Here is a 20,335-nt window from a genome sequence, read left to right as displayed (position 1 = left end):
AATTTGCTGTTAAAAAATGTGCAGATACCCTATAAGAGCGATTTATCAGTCAGTGTAAGAGGAGCAAGAAATCTCATAGGATCATAAACTGAAGTAAATACTGACAAGATTTCTCTTCTTCTACACTGTTGGGGTTTTTAACTTCATCTTAAACTGAAATGTGTTCAAGTTCAGCACAACATTGAAGACTCGCAGCTCATTTATCTCTAAATCCAAATATTGGACGTCTTTGCTTTTGTGTTCTTCAGGATCTGACTGCAGGACTTTTTGATGATTATGTGATCAATTACAAAAAAGTTTAGACACTGAATGAAATGAAATAAAATAAAATCACAAAGTTTAATAAAATTATAAACTTGACATTTCAGCTTTGGTCTATCGCTGTTGATTATCTGTCAGACGCTTTCTGAACGGCAGAGTCAAACTGCGCCATCTAGTGGACAAACACAAACTTTATAATAAATTTACAATAAAACACAACACATTCTATGCCTAATTCAAAATATATGTAAAAACAAAACAGTAAATTCATACTGAGTGAACAGTACATTAGGTCATTATTATAATTTGTACAATCTTGAGGTAAAATCCTGAACTCCATCAAAGGTGTCTGAACGTCAGGTGGTGTTCTAAAAATGACCGCTTGAGGCGCTTTGGAGGCATTCATGTGCTTTGTTTACTACAAGTAAGGGATAATGTAGAGGCAGCCGGTAGTTATCGGGAAATAAGCCCCGACAGTGTGATCAGGACCCGACGCGAAGCGGAGGTAGTTATCGGGAAATAAGCCCCGCATTTTGGCGGCCATCTTACCACAGGGCGCTCGCTCACTCGTAGCATTGAGTTTTAATGATGCAGGTACTTTTAAATGATCATAACTTATAAGTTTGGTTTGTTATAAACGGCAAAGATGTACCTATGACACTACATACCTATACTAAAAATAAATTCAAAATTAATGAAACATGTTAAAGGATCCAGAATTATAGCCACGTTAATAACGTTTGTAAAAAAAAAAAAAACGTTTGAAAATCGGTAGACAATTGAGCAAGTTATGGTCATTTAAATGTACCTGCACCATTAAACTCAATGCTACGAGTGAGCGAGCGCCCTGTCGTAAGATGGCCGCCAGGGACTCGGCCGTAAGACATCTAGCCTTTATACATATCTATGGCCTCTACATTATCCCGCTTATTACACGGCTACTTGTCACATAAGAAAAAAAAACGGACATGAATATGAATTTTAAACATTTTATTGGCATATTTGTTTTAAATTAACATTTTTATCCTTCCGCGAAACTTTGCACAGATGCATAAAATGATCGTAATACCTTATTAAGATCCTCTGCTTCATACTTGTCTGTCTCCATTTTTTCTCTTTTAGCCAGTCTTTGAGAAGTTTTAATGCCCATTCTGTATTTTTTGTGTGTTGGCTTCGTAGCTGTAATGCTCTATTTTGTCAAGTTCAGTCGTAGTAAGCTCTCTGTGTCTTGTCGTTGTTCGTTCTTCTATCCACTGTTTAAATGTTTTGTTTTTTTCCGTACATGTTAAAATTAATGTAAAAAATGTCCATTCTTAATTGTGGTTGTCCAGTGTTTGTCACAAGATGGCGCCAAACAGGAATCTTTATTGGCGCAGAGCGATTTTACTCATAAAAGTAGTACCGGCTATGTGGTATTACTTTGGAGCGGTTATTATTTGAAAAGAACGAACCTGCAAATGTCTCAACTGACCAATCAGAATCAAGCATTCCAGAGAGCCGTGTAATAACTATAGTTAATGCTAGAGGATACTAGTAAATACTGACTTTAATTAAATAGGCCTAACTGATTTACACAGCACTTTATTTCATTATATTAATATTAAAACAATCAAATACCTGAACAGTCTGTGAACAATCATCCAGAATTCTCTCAGTTAGACTCCTGAAGATTTTGTCATGAGTGGTCTCATCAAGGAAAGGTAGAGATTTGAAACGGGGGTCACTATCATTTTAGGCAATCCATGTGTGCTAAAACACAGTTTCATTTTCATGATGGTAGTTTGTGAAGTTGTTACAGGATAAATTTCCAACCATTTGGAATGAGAATCTACCAAAATCTTTCTCAAGGGTCCTGTATAATCCACATGTGTGACCAGCAGACATCAGATGATCACAGCCAGAACGCTCGTGTCGATGGTGCCGGCCGGTGATCAGACCCACACTCTGTGTCTGAGCTGTGATACGAGACAGAGCTGTGATCAGACCTCATATCTGATCATGTGACAGTCTTTGTGTCTGTAATGTCTCTCCTTACACACTTACGTGCTACAACCTGCAGGTTAAGGACACAGGTGCTCTTTCCTATGATGTTTGACGCAGTGCACTGATACAGGCCGGATGTGCTGGTGCTGATGTTTCTCAGTGTCCCTGCATCTGATCTGAGAACAGCACCATCAGTTATCTTATACATTTCATTCATCTGCACATTCAACACACACTTTAGATTTCAGTGGAGAAAATAAAGAAACTGTGAATAATGTTTCTATTGTCTATGACACACTGCAGAATAACTGTAATAACACAAATGTCCTGTAGGTGGCAGTGGAGGCGGAGTTTTCTTTACATCTTTTAATGAATAATGTCTGATTGATAATGATCTTGATATTTTGTCTTTTTATTCAATGAAATGTTTATGTTAGCACAATTATATTTTATCTACAATATTTTAAACTAAAAGTGTGTGTTTTTTAAGACCTCGCTGTGTTTATTAAACCAAACACTTGATAAAGTTCACACTATGATAACGTTACATGAATGTTAATGTAGTTCACACCCAAATAATAAAATATCACTTAGTCTACATTATATTAAACTCATATGACTTTATTAGGCTTACATTAGTTAAACAAAAGTATTTTTGATTTGAGTTTAATTATTGTTAATGCTGATGTGCTCTTTGTTTCATGCAGTGAATGTAAACATATTGACTCACATTAATGATTAAGTCTCGTTTATAAATTCAATCTGTTAAATTATTCGTAATCAGATGTTTAATGTTTGTTTACTGTCAGCAGAGGGAGAAACACCTCAAACACTTCCTCATACAATAGTGACGTCACAGATGAAAGTGAAAGTAAATTGTTTCGTGTTTATCTTCCGCCATTTTGAACAGGTAGAGTTGATTTCTTAACATATCGATGATCAAAGTGATTAATATAACATGTATAAACAGCTTTACAGGTATTTTTGTGTGTGTAGTTGATGTTAAAGTTGTAGTATTTTGAGAAAGTGAATCCAGTCAGATTGTGATGACAGCGAGTGTTCAGGTGTGTTCAGGTGAGATGAGACGCTTTTCACTTCCTCATTCAGAGTTTCTTTAAATATTTAATCATTTATATTTAATTGTTTCTTAATATTAGTGTTATTTATTGAATGTTTTCTTAACGTAACTCTTAATTTAATTTGTGTTAATGTTGTGTTAATGTGAGGTAATGTTATGTAGTTGTGTTAATGACGCTGTTGTTTCTTCATGTATCTGAATTATAATGTCTGTTTATTCACTTTGATTTTAAGTTTATTTTGTGTCTGAATGTTATTTTCACTCAGTATCAGTTGTGTAGATCAGATTGATCAGATTCACCTCTGCAGCTCCATCATGGATCAAACACAAACATCAACACATGAAGATTTTTCTCCAGGATGCAGGTACATTATAGAAACACTTTATTAAATAACATTTATATAATAGGAAAATATTTAAGTGTTGTTTTTATCACAATCATTGAAAAAATATTAGTAATGTAATTTAAAGTATTAAATCTGTTGTGTGTTATAGTTCAGATCATCAGAAGAGATCAGATTCAGAGTTCAGCTGTGTGTCTATGAAGAGTGACGTGTCTATGAGTCATCCACTCAACTTTAAGAATGAAGAGACAAGACCTGCACACAGGTATAAAATATTTTTACTACTATTATTGTAGTTTTTACAATCGTGTATTTTGTGAAAGAGATAAGAAATTATTCTTTATTATCAGACATATTCATGCACAGAGACACATCTGTGAAAGCACCCATTTAAATGTACAGTCTTTGTATTAAAAAAGTGAAAATGAAAAGATCATATGAAAGTTTTATTAGTAAGTTACATTCACACCAGTGTAAAAACTGTAGAGTTAATAAAGTCATGTGAAAAATCTCACTAATAATAAAGTGTAAAGTGATTCTTGATTCTCATTCTTGTTATTCAGACGAATCAGAACAGAATCTGACTGTCAGAGGAGGAAGATTGAACAATCTGAGAATCAACTACAAGACTTCAATGAAAACATGAGTCCTCATCTTACAAACTCTCTAACTTCACAAAGAACGAGGACACAAGATTACAAAAACAGGAATATTTATAATGCAGACGCTGAGGAAGGATTACACTCAAGAACAAACAACAAAGACCAACAACAATTAAGACACACAAGTGCAAAATATACTAACAAACACAGGTGAGTGGGATTACAATGATTAAAAAAACAGGTGATAATGGTTAACCCTCGTGTGGTGGTGATATTTTTGTTATTTAGGCTTAACCTGAAATCGCATACTTACTGAGTAGACACTGAATTTCACTGAGTACCTACTTAACGTGCGCTAAGACAGTACATACATTCGCGTTAGTATGGACAGCATCCACCATATTGACGTTATCATGTGACCTATGACGTAGTACACTTGTTCGAGTTCATGCGGAAACACAAGAACCGACAGGAGGACGACATCACAATACAGCGAGAGCAACTCAAAATCAGACTTCTCTGTATGATTTCTGGAATCGCTCTCACGGTACTTTGATGTCATCCACCTGTTGATTCTTACAGCGGTTCATGAACTCAAACAAACCTAATAAAAGACATGAAAACGTATGCGTGTGTATGAGGGACAGATGCACTAACACCTGATTGGATCAGTAACTTAACAACCCTACTACTGTCAGTGTTACAGATATATTACATCATTTTGTAGTGGACAAAAATAAGTAAAACAAGCAGACTGTAATTTAATATGTATTGTCAGATGACAAGTGATCATATACACTTTAGTGAAGCAATAATGCTCTTTTATTTACTCGAAACAACAGGAAACATGAATAAAAAAAAAATGAATGAATAAAACAGCCGTGGCATCATGGGAAAGCTGGGATAGAAGTGTCCAGCCGATGCTTGTTTCCAAATCTGTGCAGACTCAGTAGGGTATCCGGGGATTTCTCTACTACTGATTTAATGAATACTGAGGATTTGGACATACTACTCTGTTCATGTACTGTTTCCCCTACTATATTTTAGGAATGTAGGCAGTTTTGGATACTTTAAGTACACGTGCCTCTGAATCTCACGAGAAATAATCCAAAATCCCGGTAATTCTTGCTTACCCTTTTAACGTATACTGAGGTTTCAGACATACTATTCGTTCACCTACTGCTTTTTGCCTACTATATAGTATGGTAGTACACCGTTTAGGATTCAGCCTTTGACAATCTTTGTGTGTCTAGTGGACTCTTATTCGTATCTTAAACTAATGCAGTCAAACACATTTATGTATAACTGTTTACAGATGTTTACTTTAGCCTTATTACAAGTAATATAGACAGAATTTATGGTTAATATTTGTCATTTAGAGGACTAGATACAGTATAGATTAAAGTGATATTCGTTTTTGTGATAATATGAAATCCACCCCAGAAATTGTAAGAAAACATTATATTAAATACTTATAAAAAAAACTTTTTCATCTCAAATAAGTTTTTCATCACTTTTGATGTTTAATTCTTTGAACTTAGTTTGAAATTGTACACATTTGTGTCAGTCTACAGCACAAGCCCCATCTGAACAGACGCAGTATCATAACACATCATCTGAACACATAACCTGTTCATGCCAGCCTACACAACACATAAGAATCAGATGTTTACTGTGTAGCTGTGTTGCATATGCATTTCTTGCATTTTATAAACACATACTGTGTCTTTCTGTCAATCTTATGTCCACAAACACTGCGGTACAATGTGTTGCTATTGGCTACAACCTAAAATGATGAAAATACTTGGATATCAAATTTTACTTTCACTATTTCTCAATCTCTCTGTCTCTCTCTCTCTCTCTCTCTCTCTCTCACACACACACACACACACACACACACACAAAATGTAGAATACCTTCTGTCTAACAGGAACCAGTGTTTGGGACAGTGGGTACAGACAAGTGTTCATGCTTGATATATAATATGTTGTATCCTTGCACCGTTACAGCAAGAGCAGAAGGACAAAACTCTGACATGTATCCATCACATATGTACAGACATACAAACAAACACACTCATGCACTCACAGGAGTCCCAGATAAGAGAAAAACAGAGTGAAGTTACATAGCACATTCAATTTTCACTCTCTTTTTAATTATAAGAGAGTGAAATAATATAAGAGACTGAAATAATATCTCAATTAATTGCATATTTTTTATTTATGTAAACATTAAAAACGGGTCCCACAGACCCAAACACCACAAAAAGGTTCAATGATAATGACAAATGAATGAATGATTAAACAATAATTAAAACAACAACAGAATCATGACACCTCGTTTCAGGTAAATCGTAGGATTTTATTTTGTTTAGTAGTAGATGCGCACTAGTAGATTTTATTTTGCCTAAATGAAACATTTTACAAACCATTAATATGTCTTGTGTCTTATGATGCAAACACAAACGTTTGCTCTACGCATTTTAACTGGTGGATTTTGTGTAATAATCTGATATATTATTTTTTAATTTACAGTCATGACTTTGATCTTACTGAAGTCCTGAACACATTCAAATCAAATCTGAGGAAGAAGTTTGAGTGTTTGTATGAGGTAACATTAAATAAGAGAAACCCAACACTACTGAATGAGATCTACACAGAGCTCTACATCACAGAGAGTGAAAGTGGAGAGATCAGTAATGAACATGAGGTGAGACAGATTGAGACACAATCCAGAAGAACAACAACAGAGGAGACACCAATCAAATGTAATGACATCTTTAAACCTTTACCTGAACAAGACAAACACATCAGAAGTGTGCTGACAAAGGGAGTCGCTGGCATTGGAAAAACAGTCTCTGTACAGAAGTTCATTCTGGACTGGGCTGAAGAGAAAGAGAATCAGGACGTCCACCTCATATTTCCACTTCCTTTCAGAGAGATCAATTTGATGAAGGACAAAACACTCAGTCTTTTAGATCTTCTTCATCTTTTCTTCCCACAAACAAAAGAAATGGAAATCTTCAGTGATGAATATAAAGTGTTGTTCATCTTTGATGGTTTGGATGAGTGTCGTCTGTCTCTGGATTTTCACAGCAGTGTGAGGTTGTGTGATGTAAGTGAATCAACCTCAGTGGACGTGATGCTGACAAACCTCATCAAGGGGAATCTGTTTCCCTCTGCTCTCATCTGGATCACCTCCAGACCAGCAGCAGCTGATCTCATCCCCTCTGAGTGTGTTGATCGAGTCACAGAGGTACGAGGATTCACTGATCCACAGAAGGAGGAATACTTCAGGAAGAGAATCAATGATGAGAGTCTGTCTGATCAAATCATCTCACACCTGAAGTCATCCAGGAGTCTCTACATCATGTGTCACATCCCAGTCTTCTGCTGGATTTCAGTCACTGTTCTAGAGAGAATGTTGAGTGAAGCAGAGAGAAGAGAGATCCCCAAGACTCTCACTCAAATGTACACACACTTCCTGATCATTCAGACAAACATCAAACATCAGAAGGACTATGAGAAGAAAGATGAAGACATGATCTTCAAACTGGGGAAACTGGCTTTTGAGCAGCTTGTGAAAGGCAATCTGATCTTCTATGATGAAGACCTGAGAGAGTGTGGCATTGATGTAGGAGAAGCATCAGTGTACTCAGGATTGTGTACTCAGATCTTCAGAGAGGAGTTTGGTTTGTATCAGGGGAAAGTTTACTGCTTTGTTCATCTCAGCATCCAGGAACATCTAGCAGCTCTTTATGCTCACATCTCCTTCACAAACAATTACAGAATTGTGTTTGATCCTGAACCAGGTCAGTTTTCTTACCTTTTGGGCAAATTAAACCTTAAATCATCAAAGGAGATATCATTATCTGAGTTACATCAGCGAGCTGTAAATGAATCTTTAAAGAGTAAGAATGGACATCTGGATCTTTTCCTGCGTTTTCTTCTGGGTCTTTCACTGGAGTCCAATCAGATTCTCTTACAGGATCTACTGACACAGATGAGAAGATGCTTCTACAAGAAAGAGAAAACTGTTGAGTACATTAAAGAGAAGTTGAATAAGAATCTTTCTCCAGAGAAATCCATCAATCTGATTCACTGTCTGAATGAACTGGGTGATGATTCACTGCTGCAGGAGATTCAACATTATGTGAGATCTTCATCAGTAGGAAAGACCAAACTCTCCTCTTCACAGTGGGCAGCTTTAGTTTTTGTGTTGTTGATGTCTGAGCAGCATTTGAATGAACTTTATCTAAAACCATTTATTGGAGATAAAAATACAGCAGATGAAGTTCTTGTGAGACTGCAGCTTGTGACTAAAGAAACCAAAAAACTCAAGTAAGTAAAACTAACAACAATCACATGACTGTTTACATATTAAAGCAACACTATGTAGTTTTTCATGTAAGATTGTCTTTTGGCTCCCCCTTGAGGTTTAAAAGCGCAACAGTGCAATTGTGTTGCTTTAATACAATTAATTTAACTATTTTATGATTTTATTTTGAACTCTTACTTTGGGAGAATCTTTTCTAACAAAAGTAATTTTCCTAATGTTGTAAATAAATCAGCAGTCAATCCCAAAAGTGTTCCCAACGTTCTGCCAACATAAAAAGTGTTCAGTTTTCTTGACGTTCTAAGAACGTTTCTGGGTTGTCTGAACGTTAGATGAATGTTACATTCTACCATTTTCAAACGTTATGACAATTTCATGTTTTAATGTTCACACAATGTTTAAGACAACAACTGTTTTCTTTATTGACTTTTTGCTTGTTATGTTAATGATAGGGAAACATTGCATTTTATTATCTACCAAATGCTACAGAATAACACTAACTTTACATTACCATAACAAATGTGTTTTATACACAAAGTTAACACAACCACGGAATAACTAGCAAACACAAAGTCAAGGGTCAAGAGTCCAACTAAAACAAACACTAATCACAATAATGGTGACTTTAAATGAAACAAATCATCAACATCTAAACCTAATAAGTGAATCGTGTTTTCTACAGCAATATTTTTACAGAACATTCAGAAATAATGTTTTATAAATTTTAAAATAATAAAATGCAATGTTTCTCTATCATAGGGCTGGACGATATGGCCAAAATTTTTATCATGATATACTTCTTCATTTCGGTCAGTACGGTATAAATCTGATAACAGTATGCATATTAAAAAAGCCTCAGGAAAAACTGCCAAGAATGCCTGCAATGGATGTCTGAACCAAAAACAAACCTCTGAAAAAAAATTGGCACATGAAACCTTCTCCTATAAAACTATATCATATTTAAAATAAAAAAGGGATAAATATATTAATGTTCACCTTTAATTCGTGTTTATCCTTCATACAAAAAAAGTGATATCACTGTCCAGTAAAACAGACTTTCAGGCTAAGCTTAATAGGGCGGAACTGAAAATATGAGGAGAAGTTCCCGCCCAGACCCAGTTGTGTGAACATCTGTCACTTCCGGGTAACCCTGGGCAACCAAATCAAGCGAAATGCATAGCAGGTGCGTACGAGGACGTGACGATAAGGAGTATCATCTGAACCGAGCTAAAAGCTATACTTACCTCGTAAGCCCTGCAAGTCCAGAACAGAACGACCCAGCGTTTTTAATTAACTTAAATAAAGATTGTTTTAATTTTACTTCTTCCCTCTCGTGTGCTTGGTCATTGGGGTATCTTTGGGGACCTCCTCGAGGTGGAACTTAGGGAGGGGCGTGACTCACGACGTTAGTGGTCCGCTCCGACCGGTGACATGCACCCTGAATGTCAGTCAGTAATAAATGCTGTAATGCAGGCAGTGATGGACGAATTACACAAATAGTGTACTTGAGTAAAAGTAAAGATACCCAGGGTAAAATATTACTCAAGTAAAAGTAAAAGTACTTGCTTAAAATTTTTACTTGAGTAAAAGAACAAAAGTATCTGCCTCAAAATGTACTTAAGTACAAAAGTACTGTGATTTATTATGGCCGTATCATTTTTGTCACAAAACTCAAATTATGTGAAATAACTCTCTTGGCTAACCAATCAATTAATAAAAGGACATTAATAAATCAGACACTGATGTCTATTAAAATTATCATAAACCTAAAACCTTAAAAACAAAAAATTTCCTTTAGCATCAAATGAAATAACAGGATTTGAGAGCAGTAAGTCTCATTTCAAGATTTATTTGTTAAATAATTTAACAGTTTAAGTGTAATAAAAACTTGACTTAAGCACAGGTTCACAATAGTTTTCAAAACATTAAATACACGTTATCTAGAAATCACACTCCCTTTCTTTGACAAATAAAACAAGCCTTATAGAATATAATTTCAGAAATGTTTCATGTGCTTTAGCATGTCATATGTATATTGTAATACATAATTAAATGTATTTATATATTTTGGAAGCAAAACTTTTGAAAATATTAATAACAATCTCAGTTAATAGGGAGCACTCCAATCCACCTGCCTGTTTAAGCATCATACACTGCATGGCTAGTCAAAATGTCATTTATATTTTACAACAGTGTTGATAGTGATTAATTGTCATTTCAAAATAACAGAACACTGACCTTAAATACAATGAACTTAAGTGAAACAGCTGACTATACGGCTAAAAATAGCTTCAGCCTGCATAGCTTAAAGTTCATTCATGATAACGTCGTATATATTTTAGCAACACAATTAACAGTTTTCTGCAAGCTACTGTTAAGATTGCTCATTTAAAAATATAACCAGAATAAAAATGGCTTACCTCTACGCGTTTCCTTAGATTTGAAAGAGTATTCTTTTAAAACGAAATAGCATAGTTTCAAGGCAGGCAGAGAAGACACGAAGGACTCGTTCTTTTATTCAAGGACTTAAAAAAACTCGCGTAAATAAGGCCATTGTTGTTGTGACGGTCAGTTATCTCCTCTGTTGTTTTTGAATGCAGTTTCATTCTCCAAACGATGCATTGGCTGGCTGCTGCACTCGCGTGACTCGCGCGGCAACCAAAACAAGTTCAAAACGAAGCGCATGCTGTACCCTGATTGGTGGTTTGACGCATCACGTGTGCATCTCAGTTTTTTTTTGTGCAGCTTTAGTTTGCCCAGTTACGTTTTTTATCCACTGATAAATTAAAAGGAATGACCGATTTTTTAAAATGTAGTGGAGTTAAAAGTAAGATATTTGACTTTAAAATGTAGTAAAGTAAAAGTAAAAGTCTCCCAAAATAAAAGTACTTGAGTAAAGTACAGATACGCGAAAAAACTACTTAAGTACAGTAACCAATTACATTTACTTCGTTACTGTCCACCACTGAATGCAGGGCTCTCAAACTCAAACAGGCTTGAGGCCATTTCTGAGATCGACATCTTATAGGAGTGACGAAGAGCTATTTTACCATTAAAAAGTACAATTATTCATTTTACATTTATAAACTATTAAGCATTTTTTGCCACCGGGTTGTGTTTGTGTTTTGATATATTATGGATTTATTCAGTCATAGTATTGACTTTCATAGTTCCATCTGTGTTAGTCTATAGTTTTGATCAATTTTCTATTATAGTAATATGTGGAGAAAATATAAGTCAACGTGAAATAATTGTAGTATTTTATGTTACATACTGTAAGAAAAATAAAAATTACTGATCTACGACTACTTGTAATTGCTTAGCAAGCTAGATAGTGATATATTTCAGTGATTCTTGGGAATTTGGATAAAAAAGGTTTAAATTTTGAAAAAGAAAAGTTAGTTAAATTACAAAATCTGAAGGTATATCATTATAGACCAGGGTCTTGGCTGTTCAGCAATTTACTGGTGCATCCTCCCCTGTTTGTATGTTTTGTTTTTCATAAAATAGGCTTTTTTCAGTTATTACTCATACAACATTTACTTTAAGCCTAAATATAAAAAGTAATGTTTTTTTTATTAAAAATTTAAGAAACATATTTTTGTATTAAGAGAGACTATCACTTTAATAACTCAACAGCACTGAAGAAACATATTGTAAGCATATAGAGGTGTTAGTGAGACCAGCAGGGGGTGCTCACCCTGTGGTCTGTTAAATATCATGTGTGGGTCCTAACACCTCAGTAAAGTGACGGGAACACTATACTGTCAAAAAGCACCGTCTTTCAGATAAGATGTTAAACCGAGGTCCTGACTCTCTGTGGTCGTTAAAAATCCCAGGATGTCATTAGAAAAGAGTAGGGGTGTGCCCCGGCACCCTGCCCAAACTTGCCCATTGGCCTACTAATCATCCCTCATACTAATTGTCTAAATCACTCTGTCTCCTCTCCACTAATAAGCTGGTGTGTGGTGGGCGTTCTGGCGCAATATGGCTGCCGTCGCATCATCCAGGTGGATGCTGCACATTGGTGGCGATTGAGGAGATTCCCCCGTTCATATGTAAAGCACTTTGAGTACTGCAGAAAAGCGCTATATAAATGTAATGAATTATTATTATTATTATATTCATTTAAAACAAATACAACTCCGTCTGACGGTGGTGACAGTGGCCTCATTAAACGTACAATTCCAAAATGTATACCACTCAAGTCAATGGCTTCTTGCTTAAACTTTATGTAAATATTTGGTCCAAAAATAACAATCCTGAGCACTGTGATGAAAAAATATCAAATCATAACTTCCTAAAATACATAAAACCTGACAGAAAAGACAGAAACCTGACGGTGGTGACATCTGACGGTGGTGACAAAAACCTAATATAGATTAAAAAAAATAGATGAGTTGTTCACATTAGCCATCTTGTTTCCCCTCTGTTGCTAGCTACTTCAGACCTTTTCTTAAAAATGATACATTTATTTTATAATCTAATCTAATATTTTTTATACAAAGATGACGGTGTTGACATGTTATGGTTGTCACAGTAGCAGTGTCCAAAAATATGAAGAAGTTTAAGAGAAAATATCAAACATACAGGAGCTTGAGTGATCTTGAAGCATGCAGAAGAGCTGAAGGTTTGAAAATGGGGTCCTCAGGAATGCAGTTGACCCTTTAGTTGTCTGATTTTATTGCTTTCTTAAAAATATCTGACGGTGGTGACGAATATGTGGGACACATTTTGAGCAATCACAAAATAATAGTAAATATTGTTCAAACTCACTGTTTGTAGTTTTAATACATATTATGATGTACTCTTTCATGTGGTAAATATATTATTTAATTCAATTATTACTTTTGGCTTTTTTAATCAAGTTGAAATGATTATCTCTTAACCGAGGACAGCTGATTTTGTAGGCAATGGTCCAGCATATAATCATTAAATTAATAAAAAAATTAAACTAAACCTATAAAAGAATCTTACATATGTGCAAATGACCCCCTGATTATAACATTGATTTTTTTTTCTTCATGAAAATGTTATTAATCTCCAACAGAATTAGCACTTTTCTTAGTGGGACATGTTTTTGCCAAAGTTTCAAGAATCAGTGATTTGATTCTAGACATTTAATTATATTATACATATAACTCATAACCAGATGACACAGCAGCATACAAACTTGTATCTTTTCTCCTCATCTTTACCCTTTTCTAACCTTGGCACTTTATGGCTTAATGGGGCCCTTTACCCATTTGTATTAAGCTTTGTGTAGTTAGAACTCCAGTCATGTTTTTGAATGGTCGTGCATCATTTCCTCAGTTGCCGCTGAGACAGGAGAAATACAGATTTCAGTGTTGCACTTCCTTCTTTCAATGATGTAAAAATCATCATTTTGCATCATTGAAAGAAGGAAGTCCAATATCTTTGTTGAGGGAGTGAGACTACAAACACCCCTTTTCTCAGTCAATTAGGCACCAAATTCAAATATGACTACAAATATGACACACTTTCAATAAAGATTAATGTTTCTACAGGTGAAATGCTCCTTTAAGCTTATTTTTTCTCACCAGTAATTTAGTTTCTGTTTATTACATCTCCTGTTCTCCTTCTCTATATGGTGTCGTCATTGGAAGCTGTGACTTGACGCAAACTGACCCCACACCTCCTTCTCATACTTCTGAGTGACTGACAGCTCTTCTCTGAGCAAACACTATGCAATTAATTGATTGCATAGTGGTGACAATGATATGATTTGATGCAAGGTACAGATGAGCGAATTTAAATCCGCATTCCATTTGCTTGTCATCTCGGAGATTTGGGCTCATGTTTGCTTAACTACAAGACGCCACACGTTAAAGAGGGAAGTTGCGCCTTGACCCGCGTTTAACATGCGTTTTTACACGTGACATGTAAAAGGCCACAGGACGCCTTTATGTATCGGAATATCGGAAATGTGTTTAGAAACCATCGCACCCTTATCGAAAAATATTATACTGCGAAATATATTGATATTGAATTATTGTCCAGTCCTACTCTATCATTTACATAACAAGCAAATAAGTCTATAAAACAGCTTGTTGTTTTAAACATTGTGTGAACATTAAAACATGACATTGACATAACGTTTGAAAATGGTAGAATCTAACATTCATCTAAAGTTCAGACAACCCAGAAACATTATTAGAACATCAAGAAAACTGAACACTTTTTATGTTGGCAGAACGTTTTTGGGAACTTTCAGGGAACGTTCTAAGAACTTTTCTCTGTTAGCTGAGAGTCAAACAATATCTTGTCCATTATGAACACAAACACTTGAGGAAATAAGATCATGTATTCAGTGTGAGTCATGAACTCAATACAGATTTATGAAGAAATGTTCATGTGGTTTAGGACATCTAACACTAATAGTCAGCTGTGTGATGGATTTATTTGACATTTAAACACACAGTGTCTCAGTTACTGAGGGATTGAAAGAGGAACATTACATGAAGAGATGGAGGTTAGAGATTTGTGTTTGTAGTTTTGTATAATTCACATAAAGTCTCTGTTCTTAACAGGTTGTATGGTTGTGATATCACAGATAAGGGTTGTGTTGCTCTGACTTCAGCTCTGAGATCAAACCCATCACACCTGAGAGAACTGGATATGTATGATAATAAACTCACAGATTCAGGAGTGAAGCTGATCTCTGATGTACTGAAGAATCCTGACTGTAAACTGGAGAAACTGAAGTAAGATTGTGATCTGATGTTCAGACAGAAATCACATATAGATTATAGTGAGACTATATAGAGATCATAACATCTGTAATGGATTTATAGACACTAGTCAACATTGAAAGTAAATCATAAAAGTTAATCTTAGGGTGTTTTCAGACCTGTAGATCGATTGCTTTGTTTTGAAATCGGGGGTTAAATGGCTACAATGTTGGTTCAATTCGCATACATAAGGCAATATTTCCAAATGAAGCAAACTTTCCTGTAATTGCTCAGAGTGCATCTGTTTATTTTCTGTGATTCTGCTTAAATTGTCTGTCAGGATTAGAGCCCGAAGCCATTTGTTTTGAGAATAATGGCTGGCCGATGAAGTTATTGGCTGGTTAGCTGGCTCAGCCAAAACCTAAATGACTGCTGCAGCCAAACTTTTCATAGCTGCAAATTGCTAAAGCTGCCACTACATGTCTACATGATGTATATGCTATACTGATTAACTAGATCTCAATCTTTCCAGGTAATGAGAAAATGAGACTGAGAAAAACTGTAATATAAACACACACTGTTATCAGTATTTTTTTGGACAAAGTTTTGCACATTTTACTTCAATGTACACTGAATCATGCGTTGTGAATTACTAAATAAAATTAAATCTGCTTAGCACCCGGTTCTACAGTGCAGTCATTATTGTCGTTTCCAGATTATTTATCTTACCAGCGAGTGCAGCAGCATCACATCTTGTGTCTGCTGTTTCATTGCAATCTGAAGCAATTTTTGCAAGCGTTTTTCTAATAGCATTGTAGTTGACAATTTGACAAGTCCAACCCCAAGTCTTGCACCATTTTTAATACACACTCAGCAAGGCTTGCACCTGTGTGGCTATGGATGGGCTCAAATCAAAGGAATCTTTTTAACTTCTCTTCCCTCAGCATTAACAAATCTAAAAATAAATGTCAACTGATCAACATGGGAGAGGTCTGGTGGTGAATCTACAATTATGGGAAAATATTTGGCCTCAATATTTGTTTTGCTCTGTTTATTAAAGCAAGCATGTTACGTCAGTGATCTGCACTCTTTTCGTGGTCGGATATCCTCTCAAGATGTTTCCAGTCACAGAAGCCTGTAATAAATGCATGATTTTGTGAGGAGAAAAGTTTGCATGAATAGCAATAAACCAATCCAGTTGACGGGGAGTACAGTAGCCATTCCTTAGGAACAATTTAGTTGTTTTGGAGACGAGACTGTAATAATTAATTTATAAGAGAACGTGTTCTTCCCTCATTCCACAATCTCGTACAGATGCTGGATATTTGGCAGCCTGATTCTGATAGACTGCAGCTCCACGTTGTTTACTCTTCCCTCAGTTTTTCTGTGATGAACCCCCACAAGACCAGATCACCAGGAACAGCAAACCATCGATTGTCTGTTTCATCATCCATCTCAGTCTGGGTGTAGGAGTTTAAGTCTAGCTGTTGGTCGATTGTTTCTGGATGCTTTGACTCATCAGGTGCACTTCTGTTTATTTGATCAGTGGTGTCTACGTCGCTGATTGATTGCTTAACAGAGCATGAATTTGCCTCATTGTTAGTGCTGCTAACAGTCTGCTTGGCACCAGCGCGAAAAAAACTGCATATTGTGTAAAGTGGCTTAATGTACTTTTTTTGGCTATGCCACTTAGCTGCTGCCGATCATTGTCCAAAAAGCTGTTGTGCATGTCACGCTTACTTAGTAGATGCACAAATTACATCTTAAAGAGCAAACACTTTTGTAATTTTATAAAATATTTTTTTGCTGGTTTCAGTTGGTGCCCCTCAGCACTCGCCCAGTTTGCCCATATGGTTAATCTGCTCCTGAAAATAAGTTGCTGGGACACAAAAGAAAGTCTGCTGTCCATAACATCTCAGCGGGAACAAACGTGCACATGCAGAACTGTGATCTTTCAGGCTTTGATGGTCACATACGCTAATAATTAAGTCAAAATGTTCATTGGCATATATAAATGTATATAAAAAGGTTTTGTGTAAAGTGAAAAGTTTAGGAAAAAAGTGTTTTAGGACATATGAATCCATTACTATAGGCTTATAAGTATAAGTGACAGCTGTAACTTATATGTTAATCACAAAACATTCTGCTACTTAATGTTATATTTATTTGTCTGTTTTTTCATTTGTTTCTCTGTTCTTATTTTATCACTTACTGTTTACTTGATTATTTAATTACTTGAGAACTTTTTACTATTCATTAATATTAGGCAGCATTTATGTTATCTTAGTGGTCACTTCTGATTGAAGGCAATCCTTTATTCTGCTGATTTAACTCCTTTGGAATTGAATACAAGTGTAGTTCGGGGTTCCTCTAACGACTGTTGTTACTGGCAACCAGGGGCGCCGAAAGGGGGGGGGGGTTTGGGATGATTCTAAGGGCCCATGAAATTTTTGGGGCCTCAGCCAAGGACTGTGCCGCACACACAATCCCCTTAAGCTGAGCCCTCTTAGCTCTGCCCCGTCTTTACTCTGCGTTTTAGCACCTTCTTTAATCCACGGTCTCACAATGTGCGTGAACTTCAGAAGAGAACAAGGTGTGTGTATTTGATGCTAATTTCTATGATATCTGCATATGTGCACTTCCTTACTATAAATGCAGTTTACACAATGTGACACTGGTGCAATACAATGCAGTTTTCTTTCCACTGTAAAGTCTTCGCTCTGTTCACCTCAGTTTAAAAAAACACAAAGTGATTTACGTTCCCTGTTTTATGTTATGATTCTAACGTGAAGTCAGCCCTTATAAGCTGTTTTAATTAACGTAGCACGTATAACCTAATTAACATAAACTAGAAATGCGATCGGTTACACACTCCAATGTTTTGTAACGCAATATGCCAAGTAAGTATTTTTAGGCAGTTGAGAATCAAGTTGATTGTGATAAAACAGCAACAAAGGCTAAACTAGTCCAGTTATGTATATTAAAGCTTCTCAACTTGCAACAGCTTTAAGAAATCAATCTGTTGTAATCTGTTATAGTTGTTGTAGTTTGTTAGAGAGATGGAGAAGTTTATCTACAGTTGTCCTTCATTTCATTTTAGAGTCCTGCTGATTAATAAACAGTCTGAAGAATCATTTACGTTAAGAGTATAGCTGTTCCCTTTGAGTCGGTCACTACGACGTCACGTCATGACCGACGAATTGGGAACTCGCTTAGAGAGACCAATCTGCTTCGTATACTACTAATACTCCCGTATATTCGGAGATCAGCGTCCTTTTCAGGATTGCTTTTCGTCCGTGCGATCTTGAATGCGAGAGGTATAAGGGTTCCAGTGACGGTCACGAGCGCTGTCTTCGTGCTTTGGCATCAAGCACTCCGAGGCTGCGTTCGTGGAGAGTTTTTGTTCTCTCTGTGAGAGCATAACCCTCTTGGATTGCGGAGACGACTGACGTTTCTACGGGAATGCTGTCCGCGCCTTTGCAGTGCTGACGCCGCCATGGTGCGGCTGTCAAGCGCTCGCAGGAAGCTCTTCGCATCACTGCGCTGATTAGGACGGAGGATGCGTCCTCCACCTACCGGCCTCTCATCCTCAGCCGGTTGAGGCTCCGGTGGAGACTGCAGAGTCGTGTTCTACGATTTCTGCCGAATCCATTGGACCTCCTTCTGGTCCCGTTCACTTCTGCAGCATCAGAGGGGTGTCCATTTTTTCCTCCGAGGCGGAGTCATTCCGGAGATGGCGGCCGTGCCCGCTCGAGCGGCGGAAACGGTAGAGTTGGAGAGGTTAACCCCTCTCCGCCCGAACCGTACCGCCCACGTGATTGGTATTTCGGAGCTGCTCGGGCCTCTCGGTCCTCTCCTCCTGTGCCTTTCTTTCCCGACGGCACGAAGAGCTGACGTGATTTGCGGCCGTCTCGGCCGTTCAGCTTTCACCCCTCACCTCCCTCACCAACGGAGCCGCTAAGGGCGAGGACCCCTTCAGTGGAGCGGGGGGTTGCGAACATATATTCTTACAAAAATTGATAGATTTGTATTATTAGGGATGTGCAGATGAGGATTTTTTCACATTTTAAACGTATTAAACACAGCGCATATTTTAAATGAAAATATATTTGGCAAAGAAGTTTAAAAGTTGGCTATTTAATCTTTAACATTAGATTATTTAATATTTCCATTTATTAATAAAATAAATTTTTAAAATGTTTGTTCATTATTACTCTTAACGAAAAACTCAACTCATATTTCTGCGTTAAAACACAAATAAATGAAAGATTTAATTGACATAATTTTCATTACTACGAATGCTTATTTGTTCATTTTTTTTTTAATTAAAACAGAACAACAATAAAAATGTAAAATGGCTCGCTTATATTAAACCAAACGTTTAACAAAAACGAATAGACGGAAAACATTTTACCCGCCCTATAACATAAATAAATCTAAGATCCTTAGATTTTTCAAAACAAATGATTGGTTTCCGTTTTTTTATCAATATAAAACTACACCTAAGTTAAGCGAAGAAATCAAACTTGAATCCTCTGTATTATCAAATCTTTCCGACTTTCACATTAACGTGAATTTTGTAAGTGAGGAAATTATTTACACCATATGAGTGCAGTATAATTTAACTAGTGATTGTGCTGTGCTTGTGTGATTATGCTTTTTGCGCTACAGAGAGCAAAATACTTCAGTCAACCGTTCATGCATTAAGAGGCACCGAAATGAGGCACCGAAATCTGTGTTCTGATTCGGTCCGGTAGGTACCGGCCATATAGGCTTCGATGCCATAATGGCACCGCGTTTCGGTACCCAACGCGTTTCGGTAACCCAACGCGTTTCGGTTAACCCCTCTCCGCCCGAACCGTACCGCCCACGTGATTGGTATTTCGGAGCTGCTCGGGCCTCTCGGTCCTCTCCTCCTGTGCCTTTCTTTCCCGACGGCACGAAGAGCTGACGTGATTTGCGGCCGTCTCGGCCGTTCAGCTTTCACCCCTCACCTCCCTCACCAACGGAGCCGCTAAGGGCGAGGACCCCTTCAGTGGA

The 20,335-nt window shown here is 36.7% G+C and overlaps 1 protein-coding gene across 1 annotated transcript in view; it reads left to right on the top strand.

Annotated features, from left to right (window-relative positions):
- Nucleotides 1-20,335, top strand: part of LOC141363165 (protein NLRC3-like) — a 186,563-nt gene that overhangs the window by 98,516 nt on the left and 67,712 nt on the right. The window contains exons 4-7 of the mRNA XM_073865744.1: nucleotides 3,818-3,931; nucleotides 4,230-4,478; nucleotides 6,803-8,608; nucleotides 15,155-15,328. Coding sequence (XP_073721845.1) covers nucleotides 3,818-3,931; nucleotides 4,230-4,478; nucleotides 6,803-8,608; nucleotides 15,155-15,328 — 2,343 coding nt within the window. The remainder of the gene's footprint in view (nucleotides 1-3,817; nucleotides 3,932-4,229; nucleotides 4,479-6,802; nucleotides 8,609-15,154; nucleotides 15,329-20,335) is intronic.

This window comes from Misgurnus anguillicaudatus, unplaced genomic scaffold (assembly GCF_027580225.2).
Source record: "Misgurnus anguillicaudatus unplaced genomic scaffold, ASM2758022v2 HiC_scaffold_33, whole genome shotgun sequence".
Taxonomy (NCBI): Eukaryota; Metazoa; Chordata; class Actinopteri; order Cypriniformes; family Cobitidae; genus Misgurnus; species Misgurnus anguillicaudatus.
This window is presented reverse-complemented; position numbering and strand designations above follow the sequence as displayed.